The sequence below is a fragment of the Mirounga angustirostris genome, unplaced genomic scaffold (genome assembly GCF_029215605.1).
Source record: "Mirounga angustirostris isolate CCGP_5_RB_7025 unplaced genomic scaffold, mMirAng1.0.hap1 SCAF_8, whole genome shotgun sequence".
NCBI lineage: Eukaryota > Metazoa > Chordata > Mammalia > Carnivora > Phocidae > Mirounga > Mirounga angustirostris.
Window position 1 is genome coordinate 19,994,983 of NW_026991716.1, and position 19,768 is coordinate 20,014,750.

Consider the following 19,768-nt stretch of genomic DNA (forward strand, 5'->3'; position numbering starts at 1 on the left):
GCTCCGGGTGTTCCGGGACACCAGCGGGGATGCTGGCAGGGAGGTCGTGCCTAGCAGCAAACTCCGGGAGCGCCCACGTCCCTGAACAGAAGGACAGAGGAAGTACGGATGCACACACAGCGGACACAGACCGCAGTGACAGTGAGCACAGCCCGGCACAGAAGCGAGGCTGCACCTCACCTAACGCTGAGTGGAAAGCAGGTCACGGAAGGAGACACACAGAACAATTCAGACAGAAAATACATGCTGAGGGCACATGTTTGGAATCACAGTAGAGAAATGAGAGCACGGGAAACACAGGAGCCAGGAGTGGGGATGTCTGCAGGATGGGGAGGACGGAGACGTGAGCAGGGAGGCTGCCACAGAGTTGATACATGACAAAAACCTATTTGCCCCTTCCAATAAGATTAACAATTCCAAATGACAAGATCACAGGATCGCAACAAATTCTGTGCAGTGCCGTTACAAGGAGGAGAAATCATGCACATAAAGTGCTTGGCACGAACAGGTGCCTGATAATGATGCTAACATGAATACTGGGCTCAGTATTCATATAATGGTTCCTTTTCTCACAGCACTAACCATCTAGAAAAAAAAACCCTGAAAATATCCACTAAGTGATCAATAAGATGATAGAGATGCTGTTTTAACACTGAAGAGTGGAAGCTGGAGTAACCAAGGGAGGCCTTCTAGGTGGGACTTGGGGAATGAGCATGATTCTGTTAAAAGGAGAGATAAGAAACTTCACTGAAGTCGGGAGGAAATGAGTATCATGCATTTGTGGAAAAGCTTATAGCAGAAAACTAAGAAGAAATTACACTTGAAAGATACTTTTCAAATGACAATGTAAAATGAAGTCATTTGGAAGAAGGGTTTACTGTTATTTCTCCCTTGCAAATATGTTATACCAGAAACAAACAGGATAAGCAAACCTCCAGGTGACAAATGTAGCCCATGCAAGGTAGGATGGGGCGACAGGGTAGGGAGAGAATGTACCTGGGCTTGCAACCCGCATCCCCACTGACAAGCTGGTGACCTTGGGCAAGTCACTTGAGTCGTGTGAGCTGTGAAACTGTGTAACTACACAAGAGGGGTAGTTACGAAAGTCAAATGCACCAGCTACTGATCAGCTTCCACACCACACAAGAAATGCTGCTCACTCTCTTAAGTAGAAGAATTCCCAGGGAACCTCACCCAAGACATCGATGCAAAGTGCCTCATTAGTAGAAAGCACTCAAGAAAGGGAAGCTGCCACATTTCAAGTCAAGACGCATGCTGTAGACTGAACGTCTGTGTCCCCCACAGCATGTATATGTTTAAATCTCACCCCCAATGTGATGGTGTTAGGAGGTGGGGCCTTGGGGAGATGATTAGGTCGTGAGAGTGGAGTGCTCATGAATGGGGTTCGTGCCCTTATAAAAGAGACCCCAGAGAGAGTCCTCGCCCCTTCTCCCATGTGAGAAGACAGCTGTCTATGAACCAGGAGGCAAGCTTTCACCGGACACTTGAATGTGCTGGCACTGTGACCTTAAGCTTCCCAGCCTCCAGAACTGCCTGTTATGGAAGCCAACCAGCCTATGATACTCTGTTACCACAGCCTGAATGGTCCCAGACAAAGTGTGCCCTTAATTAAGCGATTAGGTGCTTACGAAACCACTGGAAGGGCTGGAGGACTAGGACCTGGGCTGGGCTTTCAGAAACAAATCCCACAACACCACCTGAGACCCGGCCCGCTTCGAAGGGCCTCCTCTGCCACAACCAGGATGCTGGCAGTCCGGAAGCTGCTGAGTGACAAAGATCCAGAGGTTCAGTGATGAGAAAGCTTCTGCCACTGTGGCTCCAGACACGCCCCTGGCTCAGAAAACACCACGAAATCTCCCCCAGAACCACCCCTGCAGAGTACATGCCCTGCTTCCTGCCTGGGGGTCTGCCCAGGCCGCGCTCACGTGTGCCTGCCCGATGGCCCACAGGCTCCTCTGACTGGCTGACCATCTCCCCATCAACACTGGCTGCGACCCAGAAGAACGGCTTTCAGTGCAGGAAAACAAACGATTAGGAGGGCAGAATGAGTGCCGATCCCCCACCCCCACCCCAGGGAGCTTCTCTAAAGAGCCTAGCACTGTGCCTGTCGCCTAGGAAGTGCCCAATACATTTCCAGCTAGAAACACACAATGAAAACTGATACGTGTCTTCCCTCTGGGTGTAGGGAAGAGTCAAATAAAAGGAGAAGGCTGACCTGTTTCTTTTCTTCCAGATGACTTTTTTGTTCCCAAACCGGAACGACTCCCACTGTTATCTACCCAGCAATAACACAGATGATTTTTTGGAGTAGCTGGTTTGCAAAGCAGCTGAGGAAGTGAAACTCCTAGGTAAAGTAAAAGAATGCTCCTTTCAACTAAGATGGTTGCCTTTTATGGCTCTTGCAGTGGATTCATTGAAAAGCTTTATTTTCCTGCAAATACACTGTTCCTTCTTAATGATTAATTAAGCCAACAAAGCCCTAGAAATCTCAGAAATTTTCTGAAATGCTTTACTTTCTTGCTTCCCATGAACAATTTCAAGACTGGTGACATTTGTTTCTGCAAGCGAGGTGAGGAGATGAGGGCGTTCATCTAACCTTCACCTACCCTACTCACCTCAGAGGTAAAGGGGACAACTCACCCTTCTGTTAAGAAGCCTCCACTGGGGGGAATGCCTGGCTGGCTAAGTCGGTAGAGCATAGCACTCTAGATTTCAGGGTTGTAAGTTCGAGCCCCACATTGGGTGTAGAGATGACTGAAAAATAAAATCTTTGGAGAAAAAAAAAGGTGCCTCCGCTGGGATACATGTGGGGAGTGCAGGGACAAGGTGACACATCTGTGCCCTGGTCATCAAGTCACCCCTTTGCATGATTCTGGGCGAACTACCATCTTCCCTGGCCTCAACGTTCTCACCTCTAAAATGGGGACTGAGCCTACTTTCTCCAGCACCTTCCATGGATATGAGGACAGAAGAGAAAACACAGGCATAGACCGCAGGCACGATAGAGCAGTAAGCTGGTCGGGCTGCCCCCTACTACATCACTGTGGTGGAGTCCTCGCTAGTTCTGCATTTCTGGGTAAAAATTCTTACTAGGGCTGATTTCCCTCTTTCTTTCTTACCAAACAAAGAATGCAGTCTGAGCTGCCAAGAGTGCAGCCCCAGGCTCCGGGGTTAAGAGCTGGGTCTTGGTGTCAGGACTGGATTTGAATCTTCTGCAACTGGCTGTGAGATCTTATGGGAGCCACTCAGTGTGTCCAAGCCTGTTTCCTCCTGGTCACCCTGGGTGCTGACGACGGCAGTAGCTCCCACAGGGTGAAGCATGAACGAGGTAACACGCTCTAGTGCTTGCTGTGCTGTGCCATCCAGAGCTCGCCTTCACATGGAGCCATATGACAGCCACTGTCTGAGATACCCCCCAAATTGCCCTTGGTCAAAGGGAGACCCCGCCCAAGGTGACAGCCCATCCAGGGTGTTAGGTGGGAGGTGGAGCTTGCGCCCAGTGAATGGTTGATGTGGGAGTGTAAAGGCCTGCTTCCTGCTTGCCCCAGCTGGAGACAACTCTGAAGGATCATCCCAGTCCCAGAAGCCCTCCTCCCCTGTAGGAGCAGCTAAGGCCTTTGTCCTGACTGCACTGTAGTTCAATTTCCCCTTCTGGCCAGTCCAATTTCCTTCCCCATCCTACAGATGCAGATCCGGAGGGCACTCTCAGCAAACTTACTGCATCAAATCTCAGTCTCAGAGACTGTCCCCAAGGAGCCGAAGACATGTATGCAAAGTGCCTCGTGAATAGGAAGAACTCAGTAAAGGGAAGCTCCGTCATCAAGTCTAAGAGTTACCAATCACAGGAGGCCCATTATTTTATGTACTAAGAAAGCAAAGTACCCCAAAAGGGAAGTCTAATGATAGGTGACCCCCACACAGAGCCAAAACACCAACCAGAGTGTCCTCCCCGCAGAACAGGACAGCAAGGCTCAGCCACATGACTGGGTGAAGAATGGGGGAAAAACTGCCCTGATAATCTGCACTGAGCTCTCTGCAAGCAAAGAATTGAAGCTGAAGGAACCTCAGGTCAGGAGCACCCCTCTCATGCTGGCAGAAGCAAGCCCAAATCCTCTCTCGAAAAACTCAACATCTTTTCTCACCAACAGTGACGGCAAAACCTGTTCAAGTTGCAGAGATGTTAAAATAAGGAAAAGAGGTATTTATATTAGAATCAGTGATGTACAGCTGCGTTCTGTTCACAAAGACGGGAGCACGCCCGGGTGTCACTCAGCAGTGGTGGTGACTCCAATCATGGCCCGCTGTAGTTCACCGTAATCAAAGCTGCCCAGGGGAAATGAGCAGGTTTCCTGTGAACCTTGCAGCCGGCAGACCCAGACCAGAAGTCACTGAGATGAAAGCATAAGCCACTATGGGCAGAAATAACACATTCCAGTAAGCCTGATAATGGCAGGGAAGAGCTCAGAGTAGAGACTGCAGGGCCTGGGTCCCAGTCCATTTCTTCTACTAATTAATTAGCTCTTTGAACCAAGATAACCCACTTAACTTTCCTGAGGCTCGATTTTTCTCACGCCTTCCCATCAATGAGAGGGGGTAAAAAAGAAAAACTATCCTTCCTGCTCAAGTATTATATTAGATGAAACAGTACTTTGAAGAGTTAATAATTATTATTAAACATGTATTTATTGAATGCTTCCTACATGTTTTAGATCCCAGAGATACACCTTTTTACACATAAAACAAACCCCCTGCCCTTGTGGGGCTTACATTCTAGCAGATTCTAGTGTCGTGACTGTAAATTGTTCTTGCTTCTGCAGCAGACTTGCCATCCTCCTGGACCGCAGAGAAGGGTCATTTCCCCACGGGCAAGGCTTTGGACAGGGTATGAGAAGTGGAATATGGTAAGAGCCTACTTCCACACATACTGTTTAAAAACGTGTTAATCTGCGGCACGCTTGAGTTCTGGTAATGAGACATTTATTTGCTCGCAGGTCGTGCTGGGAAGGTGGGAATTTGGGGGAGGCGGGGGCGGCTGGAGACAGAGCACTCCTCTGATTGGCCACTGCCAGGCTCACGGTGTCCTTCCCCACTCCCGAGCGCCCCTCGGTGGTCCGGTCCCCTTGGATCACGCACCATCCACCGGGACCCTGGACGGGAGCACAGCAAGGGATGGCTTTCAGATGACTGCGACGGCGAAGCAGTGAAGTGCGGACAACTTTGTGTTGGGATCGCTTAGATGTAGCGGCTGTGCCGCCCTGGACATGCTCCTGGAGCTCTAAGTCCGGTTCCTCATCTGTACCGGGAATGTACTGGGAATGGCGGTAGCTCCTACCTCCCACGGGGTTGTGGGGCTGAAGTGACATAATGCGTGTCAGGTGCACCGGACTCGGAGGGTACAAGTGTCCAGAAAATGACAGCGGTTATCAGTGCCGTCATTGTTGCCGTCGTTGCTACGGTGACCAGCCGCCACGTCCCGTCTAGATGTAGGTCTGTGACGTTCCTGACATAGTTTCTGGAATGTTCCCATGGCTAGAGAATTTTCGGGGAATTGAAGAGTTCATTGCAGCTTCCTGATTAACACCTGCATGCCCCTCTAAGGGATGCTAAATCTGGGGGCCTGTCTGTCCTGCCTGCTGAGAGGGCGTCAGCTGCTGTCCGCTCACCTGTGCCCCCGTCCCTCCATCCATTCCCTCAGGCACCCGGCTGATAGCTGGTGCTGCTCAACCCCCACAGGCCCTACACCGACAATGAGACAGATAAGACAGGTAAGGAAGGATGAGAATGGGCGGGGGGAGGGGGGGGCGGTTGGGAGCAGCTATTCCCTTCATCAGAGAGTCCAACTCACCAGCTTTTCCTACTTCGGAAAGCCCCATGCTCTGAAATCTAGACTTGCTTCTTCATTTTGCCTTTGAATGTGCTTCCATTTAAAAGAAGCCCAGCCTGGAGCCAGGAAAATGTGGCACACTGCCCCTTTCAGGGTCGCATATTACTCAGAAAACTCTGACTTCCTAGAATTTTTTGAAAATTCCAAATCTTGATTCTAACCTTGTCAAACAAAGCCACATTTATAAATAATCTTTTTTTAAAAAATAGACTTTATTTTTTATTTATTTATTTTTTTAAAGATTTTATTTATTCATTTGAGACACAGAGAGAGAGAGAGAGCACAAGCAGAGAAAGAAGCAGAGGGAGAGGGAGAAGCAGGTTCCCCACTGAGCCAGGAGCCTGATGTGGGGCCCGATCCCAGGACCGTGGGATCGTGACCTGAGCCGAAGGCAGACGCTTAACCATCTGAGCCACCCAGGCACCCTAGACTTTATTTTTTAGAACACTTTCGGCTCACAGCTAAACTGAGCGAAGGTACAGAGCTCCCGACCCCATGTGCACAGCCTCCCCGACTGTTGGCCGCCCTCCCTAATCATCGTCTTCAATGATCACCTCTCATAAAATGAACTCTCCAAAGGTACAGAACCTTTTTTTCATGTATCTCATGGAATAACTTGCCCTGTGTATATAGTCACACTCTAACTTGGCAAAAAATTATGGGAAATGTATCTATTCTTGATAAAACCATAATTCAACAAAGCTATCAATTTTGCCTCCTTTGCTCCAAATTCTACTTTTTCTCCAAAGAAATCAAACTCTTTAAAACTGTAGCGATATTTTTGGGGAGGTGGGGTTGCTGTTATTTGTTTTTCAAGTGGGTTGTCCACATAGATCTTCTGTAACAGGGAGAAAATTCTTTCATCTCTTCAGGACTCAGCATCCATCTCATATTCGATCCCTTTCCCTTTGTGGTCTGAGTTCTTTTCTTTCTGCTTCTTTGGGGTTATTATCAGAACCACTAGGTTTGACACTTCATCTCAAAACCCATGACCCACAGGGATATGCCCACAAATACTCTGCATACGGAATAAACTTTTCTGTATGCAGTCTATGTATTCACCTTTACCATCAACCTTCTGGTACTTCTCAAGTGTTGTTTTTTATTCTCCCACTGATCGCCCTAAAGTCTGTTTCTTGCAAATTCCCAGGACTGGGCTGGACACACTATGTGTATTCCAGTTGAAGTACAGTTGCTGCAAGCTGCCTTACACAGGGAAGAATCCAGAGTCCTTCCAGATGGACAAAAGTAAGATGGGAAGGCCCACGCTCACTTGTTATGAAGAAAGCCTCAGTTTTAAATTCCTTCTTCCAAGGAAGCTGGACTTGCTTCCCTCATTCCCATGGCATGGCTGAGCATTAGTGCTCACCAGCCCGGGGCATGGGGTTACAACTACCAACCCCAGGTGTGATATAACATGTTTAATTGAACTATACCTGACTCCTAATCATTCATTGCCTTAAGTTTTTTTTCCAGACTATCTTGACTCCCTACATAGACTGGGAGTTCCTGGAGGGGAAAAGCCATCATATTCTTTCTTTTTTCATTACTGAGTATTTTAATACAATAAAACTCACCAATGTTAGGTGTACGATTTAGTAAGTTTTAACAAATGTATTCAGTCTTACAACCAACACAATAGTGATATAGAACATTTCCATCATTCTAAAACGCTTCTTTGTGCTAATTTACAGCCCCCTCTCCCCACCCCCAACCCCTACCAACCACGGATTTGTCACTAGGTTTTACATCTTCTAGAATTGTACGTTAAGTGGAATCCTACAGTATACACTCTTTTACGTGTGGCTTCTTAACAAGATTTTGGGATTCGTCCATTGTTCACTCCTTTTTATGGCTGAATGGTATTCCACTGAATGGATAGATACTTTGTCTATCCATTCACCAGCTGATGGACATTTCAGTTGTCCCCGCTTTGGAGCTACTGTGAATAAAGCCGCTTGAATATTTGTGGACAGGTCAGAGTGTGGACATGTTTCCTTTTACCTTTGGCAACACAGAGGCAATCTAGGAACAGTCTAGGAGAAAGACTGCTGGACTGTATGATATATTTAACTTTAAAAAAGAAAAACTCACGCTCTGGAAGTTTTCTAAAGTGATTGTACAATCATACAATCCTGCCAGCAATAAACAAGAATTCTGGTTGTTCTGCATTCTCACCGACACTTGGTAGTATCAGTCTTTTAATTTCAGCTGTTCTGGGGTGTGTGGTTTCACTTCATTGTGGTTTTTAGTTTGCATTTCCCTTAGTAATGCTGTTGAGTATCTTTCCATGTGCTTATTTACCATCCATATATCTTCCTTTGTCGAGTGTCTACTGAAATCTTTTGTCCATACTTGGGAGGTTGTTTTAAGAGTTCTTTATGTATTCTAGATATGACCTTTGTCTGCTAATATGCTTTGTGAATACTTACTCCCATTCTATGGTTTGCCTTAACAGTGTCTTTGAAAGAGCAAAAGTTCAATTTGATGAAATCCAACCCAGTGCACTGGTTCTCTTTTGTGTGTCCTATTTAAGAAATCTTTGCCTAACCCAAGGTCACAAACAACTTCTGCTATGTTCTCTTCTAGAAATTTTATACTTTAGCTTTTACATGTAAGTTTACGATTAACTTCAGGTTGATGTTGGTATATGATGTGAGGTAAAACTTGAGTTTCCTTGTATTTCCTATGGATATCATGCTGTTCCAGCATATTCTGTTGAAAGTACTATCCTTTCCTCATTGAATTACCTCAGCAGCTTGTCAAAAATCAACTGATCACACATCTGTGCATCTATTTCTGGATTTGCTCTTCTGTTCTACTCATCTACATGTCTATCCTTATGCCAATACCACTCTGTCTTGGTTACTATAGCTTCATAATAAATCTTGAAATCAGGTAGTATAAGTCTTCCAACTTTGTTCTTTTTCCTCCTAAAATGTTCTGGTTCCTTCAAGTCCACTGCATTTCCACATAATTTTTAAATCAGTCTGCCAATGAAAGAATGGAAGTAAGGAAGGAAGCAAGGGGGTAGGGAAAGAAGGAGGGAAGGAAGAAAGGAAGGAAGGGAGGGAGGGAGGGAGGAAGAAAAGGAAGGAGGGAGGGAGGGAGGGAGGGAAAGGTAAGGTACAAAGAAACAAAGAAAGTAGGCCAGCCAGTCTGACAGGCTACAACATGGATGAACCTTCAGGACATTATGCTAAGTGCAATAAGCCAAACACAAAAGGACAAATATTATATGATTCCACTTAAACAAGGTTCCTAGAGTAGCCAAATTCATAAAAACAGAAAGTGAAATGGTGGTTGCCAGGGGCTGGGGGAGGGGAAATGGGGAGTTGTTTAATGGGTACAAGAATTTCGGTTTGGGGAGATGAAAAAGTTCTAGAGACAGATGGTGGTGATGGTTGCACAGCAATGTGAATGTACTTAATGCCACTAACCTGTACATTTAAAAATGGTTAAAATGGTAAATGTTATGTATATTTTATAATAAGAAATATATTATGCCTTTTTTAAAAGGGGCCTCCTGGGAATTTATTGCAATTGCATAGACTCTGTTGTTCAATCTAATGAGAATTGGTTCCTTAAAAACAGAATGTTCTGATTGGGGGGCATGACATATCTCCTATTAAAATCTTCTCTCAGCAAGATTTATTATAGTGTTCAGTGTGCAGGTCTTGCACATGTTTTGTTCAACTTACCCCTAATGTATTTTATGCTTTTTGATGCTATTTCCAATTTTCATTACTAGCATATAAAAATTATAAGATTTCTGCATATTGACTATATAGCTTTGCTAAATTTATTAGTTCTAGTTGTTTTTTTGTAAATTCCTTAGGATTTTCTAGCTAGATGATTGTCATCTGTGAATAAAGACAGTATTACTTCCCCCTTTCCAATCTGTACATTTTCTTTCTTTTTATTGCATTATTGCGCCTGTGAGGACCTTGGTACAATGTTGAACAGAAGTGGCAGAGCAGACATCTTTGCCTTGCTCCCAATCAGAAGAAATTATTCATTCTTTCACCATTAAGTACGAGCTTAGCTCCAGGTTTTTTGTAGATGTCCCTTACCAGGTTGAGGAGGTTTCCCTCCATTTCTAGTTTGCTGAGACTGTTTTGTTTTTTAAACCACAAATAGGTATTGAATTTTATCGTATGCTTTTCCTGCATCTGTGGAGGATCATAGGATTTTTCTTCCTTTGTCAATATGGTGAATTACCTTGATGTTCAATGTTGTATCATCCTTAAATTCCTGGAATAAAACTTACTTGGATCATAAGGTGGATTTTGTTTTTAATGGATTTGTTTGCAAAACATTGCCAAATTTTTGTTAAGGTGTCTATGTTCATGAGCTCTGTTGGTTGAAAAGTTTACTTACAATATCTTTGGTTTTGGTATCAAGAGGATGGCTGGGAGTTTCCTTCCTCTTCTATTATCTGGGTTTGTAAAGAATTGGTATTATTCCTCCCTAGACATTTGGTAGAATTTACCAGTGAAGCCATTTGGGGCTGGTTTTCTTTGTGGGAAAGTTTCTAACTGAATTCAATATATTTATTGGATATGAATATTTCAAATTGTTTCTTCTTGAGTAGGTCTAGGTAATTTGTGTATTTCGAGGAATTTATCCACTTCATCTAAGTTGTTGGATTTATTGGCATAATATTATAACACTCCCTTTTTATCATTTTAAAGTCCGTAGAATCTATAGCAACTTTTCCATGTTCACTTTTTTTTTATGTCCACTCTATCAAGAGTGAAAATAAACAATCAATAATTTGTGTCTCCTTTTTTTTTTTCTCTTTTCTTTTTCCTTTTTCCTCCTGGCTGGAGTCTGGTTAGATCCATCTGCCTAGAGGCTTGTCAATTTTATTCATCATTTTCAATTTTTTTTTAAGATTTATTTATTTGAGAGAGAGTACGGGGGGAAGGGGCAGAGAGAGAACGAGAGAGAGACTTTAGCAGACTTTCACGGTGAGCGCGGAGCGTGATGCAGGGCTCTATCCCAGGACCATGAAATCATGACCTGCGTCAAAACCAAGAGTCATACGCTTAACTGATTGTCCTGCCCAGATGCCTCTCGATATTTTTTTAAAATCTGCTTTTGGTTCTATTTACCTTCTCTATTTTTCAGTTTTCTATTTCATTGATTTCTGTTATTTCCTTCCTTCTGCTTAATTTGATCTTTATACTGTTTCAGGGTGGGAGTTTAGATCATTAATGTAACACTTTCATCTTTTCTTAGTCAAGCATTTAATATCCTAAATGTCCTTCTAGACACTGCATTAGCTACATCCCACAAATTTTGATATGCTGTGTTTTTGTTCTGATTCAGTTTAAAATACTTCCTAATTCGCCTTATAGTTTGGCCCATGAATTATTTAGAAGTAGGTTGTTTAATTTCTAAATATTTGAGGATTCTTCAGGTATCTTTTATTGATTTCTAGTTTAATTCTGTTGTGGTCAGAGTAATACTTTGTGTGATTTCAATCCTTTCCAATGCATTGAGAGTTGTTTTATGGCCCAGAATATGATCTTGGTCACTATCACAAGTGTGTATGAAAAGAATATTCTGGGGGCGCCTGGGTGGCTCAGACGTTAAGCGTCTGCCTTCGGCTCAGGTCATGATCCCAGAGTCCTGGGATCGAGCCCCGCATCGGGCTCCCTGCTCCGTGGGAAGCCTGCTTCTCCCTCTGCTGCTCCCCCTGCTTGTGTTCCCTCTCTCGCTGTGTCTCTGTCAAATGAATAAATAAAATCTTAAAAAAAAAAAAAGAAAGAAAAGAATATTCTGCTGGTTGTCCAGGTGGAGTGTTCTATAAATGTCAGTTATGCAACTCTCCTATCTCTTTCCTGAAGTGCTGTCTGCTCCTGCTATGAGTTGCTAAGGGACAAGTGTTGAAATCTCCACTGTAATTGTGAACTTGCCTGGTTCTCCCTTCAGTCCTATCTTTGTTGTAGGTTATTTTGAACCTCTCTTATGAGGTGCACATATATTTAGGATTGTTATGTCCTCTTGATGAACTGAATTCTTTGACATTTTGAAATGTTCCTCTTTATCTCCAGTAACATTCACTGTTCTGAAGTCTACTTTGATTGTAAAATAGCTTTCTTTTGTTTAGTGTTAGCATGACACATTTTCCCTATCTTTTTATTTTTAACCTATTTGTGTACCCTTATATTTAAAATGGGTTTCTTATAGACAACATACACCTAGGTCTTGCCTTTTTATCCAATTTGACCACCTCTGCCTTTCGAGTGCCTAGAACATTTACATTTAATGTTTAATAAGGTCAATATGGGTGGGTTTAACTCTACCTTCTTGCTATTTGTTTATCTTGTCTGTTCTTTCCTTCTCTTTTTCCTCCAATCTTCTTCTTTTGGATTGTTTTTAATGATTGTTTCCTCTCTACTATGGCTTCTTAGCTAGTCCTGTTTTATTTATGTAGTGGCTTCTCTAGGGTTTATTATATATATTCACTTACCATAATCTGTATTCAAATATACACATATAGTGCGAGACCCTTACAATATACTTCTGATTCCTCCTTCCACACTTGTACTACTGTAGTCTACAGGAAGCTGTGGCTGATTCAAGTGTGTGTAACCATGTCCACATGATCAGTATTCTCAAAACATAGCAACCTGCACAGAGCCCACTATACAGGGCAAAATGAGAAATGGAGTAATACATCCCATGTTAACAATGGTATCACTGTTTGGGGGAGAGGCTGACAGCATAGTCACCAATTAATCAGAACAGCCACCAACCAGCCTTAGCTCTGGAGCAGGGTACTCCGGGGCCTCCAACTGTGCTAGACATCAGCCCTTTATTTGCTGGATCAGGGTGGTACCTAGGAGATGGTCAAGAATTTCCATGACAAGGAAGGGGAGATGGGAGGTGGGACTTGGGACAGCAAGTTATTTACCAAGCAGCGTAGAGGTGTTTCAGTATTTTTATGCTGGTCAGCCATTCATATGCCCTGGAGGTAGGTCATGTGAAGCACTTCCCTAAATACGCAGAATTCTCTGAGGGCATGAGACAGGTATCCAGGTTGGCCCCTAATCAAAGCCAAACACAGGAGCAGGGCAGAAAGAAAATATTCACAAGTGTGCTACAAAAACTCACGGCAGGTATTTACACTTGCCATTGATCAGACACTAGGTGACGCAAGACACATTCATTATCTCTAAGCCTCAGCACGACCTGGAGCGCACACTGTTATTCTCAATCTACGGATGAGGACTAGGAGGCGTGGGAAGATCGGTCTGCCCCGGGTCACAGTGAAGAGGCAGACCGTCTTGTATCCATCTCACTCGTCTTGTATCCATCTCACTCGTCCCGGCGCCCCCTTTGACCAAGGCTACTCCTTCCATTATGTGAAGAATGTGTTACTTACAAGTGTTTCACTTGTATTAAACAGTGTTAGCAATAGCAAACAAAGCCCAGGCCCATGCTTCATCTCTCTGGATTCCTGAAAGCTCCCCGTAATTAGCTTTCTCATTCTAGAAGAGGAATCGTGGCTTGGAGTTGGAGGCACAACACGGGTTAGCAAAGTTCCATGATTATGGGAAAGTAGCTTCGTAAACACAGTGCTCAAGCAACCCAACCCCAAATCCCTTAATTGGTGCCACAAGGTATGATCCTCAGAAGGCAGGACTCTCTGAAGCCTGCAATCTTCCTTAATTTAACATTGTCCAGATGCTGTGTATAGCAACTTTTTATTCTTTTTTTTTTTTTTTTAAGATTTATTTATTCATTTGACAAAGAAAGACACAGAGAGAGCACAAGCAAATGGAGAGGCAGAGGGGGAGGGAGAAGCAGGCTTCCCAGTGAGCTGGGAGCCTGACGCGGGGCTGGATCCCAGGACCTGGAGATCATGACCTGAGCGGAAGGCAACCGCTTAACCATCTGAGCCACCCGGGCACCTAGCAACTTTTTAAACTGGAAGGGCCTCCTGCCTTTTATTACTAAACCAAAGGACTGAAAGTAAGCTTGGAAGTTTAGATTCTATTTTATGGCGGCATCCTTTCTCTTAGGTGACCATACTGAGTTTTTGGATGGGAAACTGACTCAACTTGCTCAGTGAACTTCAGCATAAGCACTGTTCTCCTATGGCAGATTAAAAAACCACACCCACACCCTCTTCAAACGTAGGAGATGGGAGGCAGGAGGACAGAGCAGGTCTGAATTTTTCCTCAGCTGCTTCCAACTTCCTTATGTTGGCTAAGATTCCTCCAAGAATCTGGTATTTAACTGTCAAGCATTCTTGGGGCACCTGGCTGGCTCAGTCGGGTAAGTGTCTGCCTTCGGCTCGGGTCATGATCCCAGGGTCCTGGGATAGAGCCCCGCATCAGGCTCCCTGCTCGGCGGGGAGCCTGCTTCTCCCTCTGCTGCTCCCCCTGCTTCTGCTCTCACTCTCTCTCTCTCTGACAAATAAATAAAATCTTTAAAAAAACATGGGCGCCTGGGTGGCTCAGTTGGTTAAGTGACTGCCTTCGGCTCAGGTCATGATCCTGGAGTCCCGGGATCGAGTCCCGCATCGGGCTCCCTGCTCGGCAGGGAGTCTGCTTCTCCCTCTGACCCTCCTCCCTCTCATGCTCTCTGTCTCTCATTCTCTCTGTCTCAAATAAATAAATAAAATCTTTAAAAAAAAAAAAATCTTTAAAAAAACAAAACTGTCAAGCATTCTTAATTTTAGGAGGTACTGTGAGATTTTGATTTTTATGTCTTCATGTGAAATGTAAAGTTGATCACTGCAATGAACTTTGGTACATAATTAATAGGTATCAAGATACAAAGCAAGTTTATGAATCAGTTTGAATTTAACAAAATGGTGGATGATAAAATGTTCATTTTTTCAGATTTTATGAGGGAGTTCAGAGAACTTGGTGGATATGCAGAGACTGTTATGAAATGGCAGACACTACCATGATATAAGTCCATTCAATTGTCCACAGTTAATAAAAGTTTGTATAGGGATGCCTGGCTGGCTCAGTCGGTGGAACGTGCAACACTTGATCTCAGGGTTGTGAGTATGAGCCCCACGATGGGTGTAGAGATTACTTAAGAAAAATAATAAAATCTTTAAAAAAGTAAAAAAAGAGTCTGTATACTGGTTAAGAGCAGGGGCTCTAATTACAATCTTTGTTGCATTGCTCGTATGACGTTGGGAAAATAATTTAAGCATTTCTATGCCTAAATTTTCTTATCCACAAACATTTATCACCTATATCATTCAAGGAATCATACTAAGCACTTTGGGGATTCAAAGATAATCACACATATTTTACTTTCAAAAAATTTTAAAACCTAGTTGTGGAGACATAAGCAATACGTAAGTATACTGAAAGAGCATGAACCCTGGGGCAAGTCTGCCTAGACTGGGCCTCCAGCTCCACTACTCTCTTTGAGAACTAGAGCAGGTTATTTAGTTCCTTGAAGCTCAGTTTCTTCATTTCTAAAATGGTGAAAATACTAGTCTTTACACCTCAGAGTGTTTCCTAAGAACTAAATATGTTTAATACAAAGAGCTCATCAAAACCATAAAGAGATATCACTTCACACCCATTAGAATGGCTATTACCAAAAACACACACAAAAAACAGCAGAAAATACCAAATGTTGCCGAAGACAGAGAAGAGAGAAAACTGGATCCCTGCTGCATTGCTGCTGGGAATGTAAAATGTACAGACCCGTGGAAAACAGTATGGAGGTTTCTCAAAAAATGAAACCTAGAGTTAACTTATGACCAAGTGATTCCAATTCTAGGTATATATCCACAAGAAGTGGAAACAGGGACTCAAACAGATTTCTGTACAGCCATGTTCACAGTAGTGTTATTCACAATAGCAAAAGTTGTATATGCCCAACAGATGAATGGACGAACAAATATGGAATATACACACAGCCTTAAAAGATGAATTTTTGATACATGCTACAGCATGGATGAATCTTGAAAACACTAAGTAAAATAAGCCAGACACACAATACACACACACAAATATTCTATGATTGCACTTATATGAGGTCCCTAGAATAGTCAAATTCATAGAGACAGAAAGTGGAGTGGTGGTTACCAAGGGCTGGGGGAAGGGGTAAATGAAGAGCTGCTGTATAATGGGTAGAGAGAGATTCAGTTTGGGATGATGAAAACGTTCTGGAAAGGTATAGTGGTGATGGTTGTACAACAGTGTGATTATTAATGCCACTGAACTATACACTCAAAAACAGCTAACTGGTAAATCTTGTTATGTATACTTTATACATATATTTAAAAAAAGCTCAGCCTGCTACACAGTAAGTGCTCAATAAACATTAACTATCCTTAGTGCTTTTAAAAGAGTTCAGCAGAGAAAATTGTTTATGGCCAGTACATCATAAATGTAGGCAAGAAGGTACCATCTGAGATAGGACTTAATAATGGGTAAGACAGATAGCAGTTATAGTACTTATTAATATCAGTATTTTATGAATCAAAAAATTAGATGTTAAGTGACAGGGGCTTGCAAATGCTTTTGCCAAAATTTAAAACGATAAATTGACAACTATTGTGCTAGGCATGGGGGTTATATTGATAAAGATATAAAACCTTCTCTCAAAGAGCTCATAATCCAGTGAAGGAGTCTGAAACACAAATAGATAAGCATGGAAAATTAGTATGTGCAAGGATCAAACAAAGCCTCTTATCTAAATCTAAATTTTATTGGACAGTTTGCAGTAGTTGGTCTTAACACTTAAAAATCTATAAAGAACTCTGGTTACATTTTACATCTCATCCTTGCGCAGGGGCCATGCTAATCTTCTCTGTACCCTTCCTAGTTCTAGTACATGTACTGTTGAAGCAAGCACTCTGGTTAGAAGATCTCCTTTTTCCATCTATCCTATTTTTCCTTAGGCCCACCAACCCACTTCTTTCTCTCTTCTACTAAAAATCGAAGTATGCCTTTCAATCTCACTCTTTAGTTTCTTCCACTTGGCAAAATCATTGAAATCACATTGAAAAACAAAATAATAAATTAAGTTACAACATATAGAATTGTAACTTAATTTATTATTTTGTTTTTCAATGTGATTAGTTCAAATGGTTTTGACCTACAAAAGCAGCAATTACACATGGTTCACCATTATGGTAACGCCAAAGTCCTTAAGATTTTTAAATCTGAATTTTATGTATTTAGAAATTAAGTACAACAGCAGTAATAAGACTTCATATTGGCAAGTGAACAGTTGATTTCCAACTTATAAATCTGAGACCTGTTTTTTATACCTAAAGCCTAATAGTCAATCTGATCTAAATCCAGTCAACCTTTCTGTCACGGTCAGTTACTTACTGAAATAATTAAAGTTTCATTTCTACTTGGAACCCACCTTTTAATCTTTACCCTGAGTTTCTAAGATTCAAGATATTGCTATTAGACAGGAGATGATTAACATTTACTGGCCAAGTTTCACCTGAGGGACCTATCATACAACAGAATATAATACAAACAAAAAGGAAGAGAGACAATTGACACACAAAACATGGAATTCTAAAAAAGATACATCTAATCAACAGCAACAAAAACCAGATCTGTGGTTGCCTAGAGAAACCGGTAAAAAGGGCATATGAGAATTTTTGGGGGTGATAGAAATGTTCTCTATCTTGATCAAGGTGATGACTTCATTGGCTGGGGTGTAAGTCTGTTAAAATTAAATGATATGTATACTTAATATGGGTGCATTTTTTTTTATAAAAACAGTACCTCAATAAAGATGATTTACATAAAAGAAAATGACAGTATACTTTTAATTTTAATTAAAATCTATTTTTAATTAACAAGTGAAAGATGAATACCTTTAAAAAATTAATGTATTGTAGATAACACGAAAGTTTTCTTCGACCACCCTCTCAATCCTGGTTTTCATTCCTCATCTCTCCCATCTATACCTCCTCCCCCAAATAATTACTGTTACGGGTTTGGTATGGGTCCTTCTGAACCTTTAAAAATATATTTACATACATATATGGTCACAGAAAATGTACAGTATTATATTGTACATAAATATAACTTGTATAGATCTTTCTGCAGTTTGCTATTTTCACTTAGCATTATGTTTCTGAGATCTATCCATGTTAATAAAAAGTTTACTTCTTTTAAATCCAATACAATAATCTATTACATGACTATACCATATTTTATTTAAGCAGGCCATTCCCCTTCTGACAGATATTTAGGTTGTTTTTCCCTATTACATTTCACTAGTGTAGTGGTAAGTCAGTAGTTACTGAGGTGGCCACAGGGATTACAGGTTGTGTTCCAAGGGGATGTTAACCTGAGCAGTAAGGTTTAACTTTTTAAAATGAGAATGTATTCATTTATTATTTATATAGTTTAAGTACTGACTTTAATTAAAGAATTTTCTGATACATAAATTATCACAAAGAATGAAACAAAATCTGTAATAGGAAGCAATCATCTATTAAAATACAAGTAAAACAAACTTATAGGACATAAAAGTGTACTCATGGTTTGAAACATAAATACTGAAAATTAATGACCTGAGCACTAAACAAGTCATACAAACATTCTCCTACTCAAAACAATTGTAATTAAAATGTTGTCATACTGGTTATCATGGCATAAGTGTAATTAATACATGCACAAATACCTCATTTATATTTTTTGCTTTCTCCTTTTATGACTATGATGTCTTTCCCCATCCCTGAAATGACAGAAGTGAAAAAAAAAGAACCATTACAAATGATGGACATTTTAATATCAGAACTTTAAAATAGTAATTCACCAGTAATGTACTTCAGAACAAGTTAAAACATGCATTCAGAACTGTTTCCATATATTTTTTTTTTTAAGATTTTATTTATTTATTTGACAGAGAGAGACAGTGAGAGAGGGAACACAAGCAGGGGGGGTGGGAGAGGGAGAAGCAGGCTTCCCACAGAGCAGGGAGCCCGATGTGGGACTCGATCCCAGGACCGTGGCATCATGACCTGAGCCAAAGGCAGATGCTTAGCGACTGAGCCACCCAGGCGCCCCTCAGTACTTTTTTTTAATTAAGTAAGCTCTACACTCAATGTGAAGCTTGAAATCATGACCCCGAGATCAAGAGTCACATGCTCTACCAACTAAGACAGCCAGAAGCCCCAAATAGTAATTTTTTTAAGAGTAAATATGGAAAATGAATCATTAAAACTAAAGGACAAAATGGGGGATAAGCAAAATGAGATTTTTTTTTTTTTAATTGCATTTTGGAGTTTTGCTTTAAAATTAACTTCGACGGGGGAAATCGGAGGGGTAGATGAACCACGAGAGACGATGGACTCTGAAAAACAAACTGAGGGTTCTAGAGGGGAGGGGGGTGGGAGGATGGGTTAGCCTGGTGGTGGGTATTGAGGAGGGCACGTTCTGCATGGAGCACTGGGTGTTATACGCAAACAATGAATCATGGAACGCTACATCTAAAACTAATGATGTAATGTATGGGGATTAACATAAGAATAAAAAAAATAATAAATAAAAAAAAATAAAATTAACTTCGAATATATATACATGAGGACCAGAGAATTCATTCCAAATAAAATATTAAAGTCACAGACAGAATTCAGAAATTGTCTGATATCCTTATGCTGGTTCCTATCAACTCCATACAATTCATTCCACCTCAGGCGTGGATATCAAAGATCAGCCCTGCACTTTTGAGAAGTATTTCCTACTAATACTATTTAAACTCTAAATATATCCTCTTTAAAGGCAAATTATTTCATGTTTACATTTGAGGCTGTCTAACGTCTTTAAGTCAATAAAAATTGATCAGAGATGCCAAAAATTACTCAAATGGAAGAAGCATTAACAAACCAGAAAGAAG

At 41.8% G+C, this 19,768-nt stretch overlaps 1 protein-coding gene and 1 pseudogene across 5 annotated transcripts in view; both read right to left on the bottom strand.

Annotated features, from left to right (window-relative positions):
* The window catches only part of SNRNP48 (small nuclear ribonucleoprotein U11/U12 subunit 48), a 49,778-nt gene that overhangs the window by 13,820 nt on the left and 16,190 nt on the right, over nt 1–19,768 (bottom strand). For 2 of the 5 annotated variants that reach the window (XM_045866400.3, XM_064597195.1), the window contains exon 9: nt 17,688–18,607. In XM_045866400.3, coding sequence (XP_045722356.1) covers nt 18,559–18,607 — 49 coding nt within the window. In that variant the 3' untranslated portion in view covers nt 17,688–18,558. Of the gene's footprint in view, nt 1–8,233; nt 16,529–16,955; nt 17,585–17,687; nt 18,608–19,768 lie in introns of those variants that run through there. The other 3 variants (XM_064597194.1, XM_054505743.2, XM_054505744.2) reach the window with 3 other exon arrangements.
* LOC123838049 (U6 spliceosomal RNA) lies at nt 16,641–16,753 on the bottom strand (annotated as a pseudogene).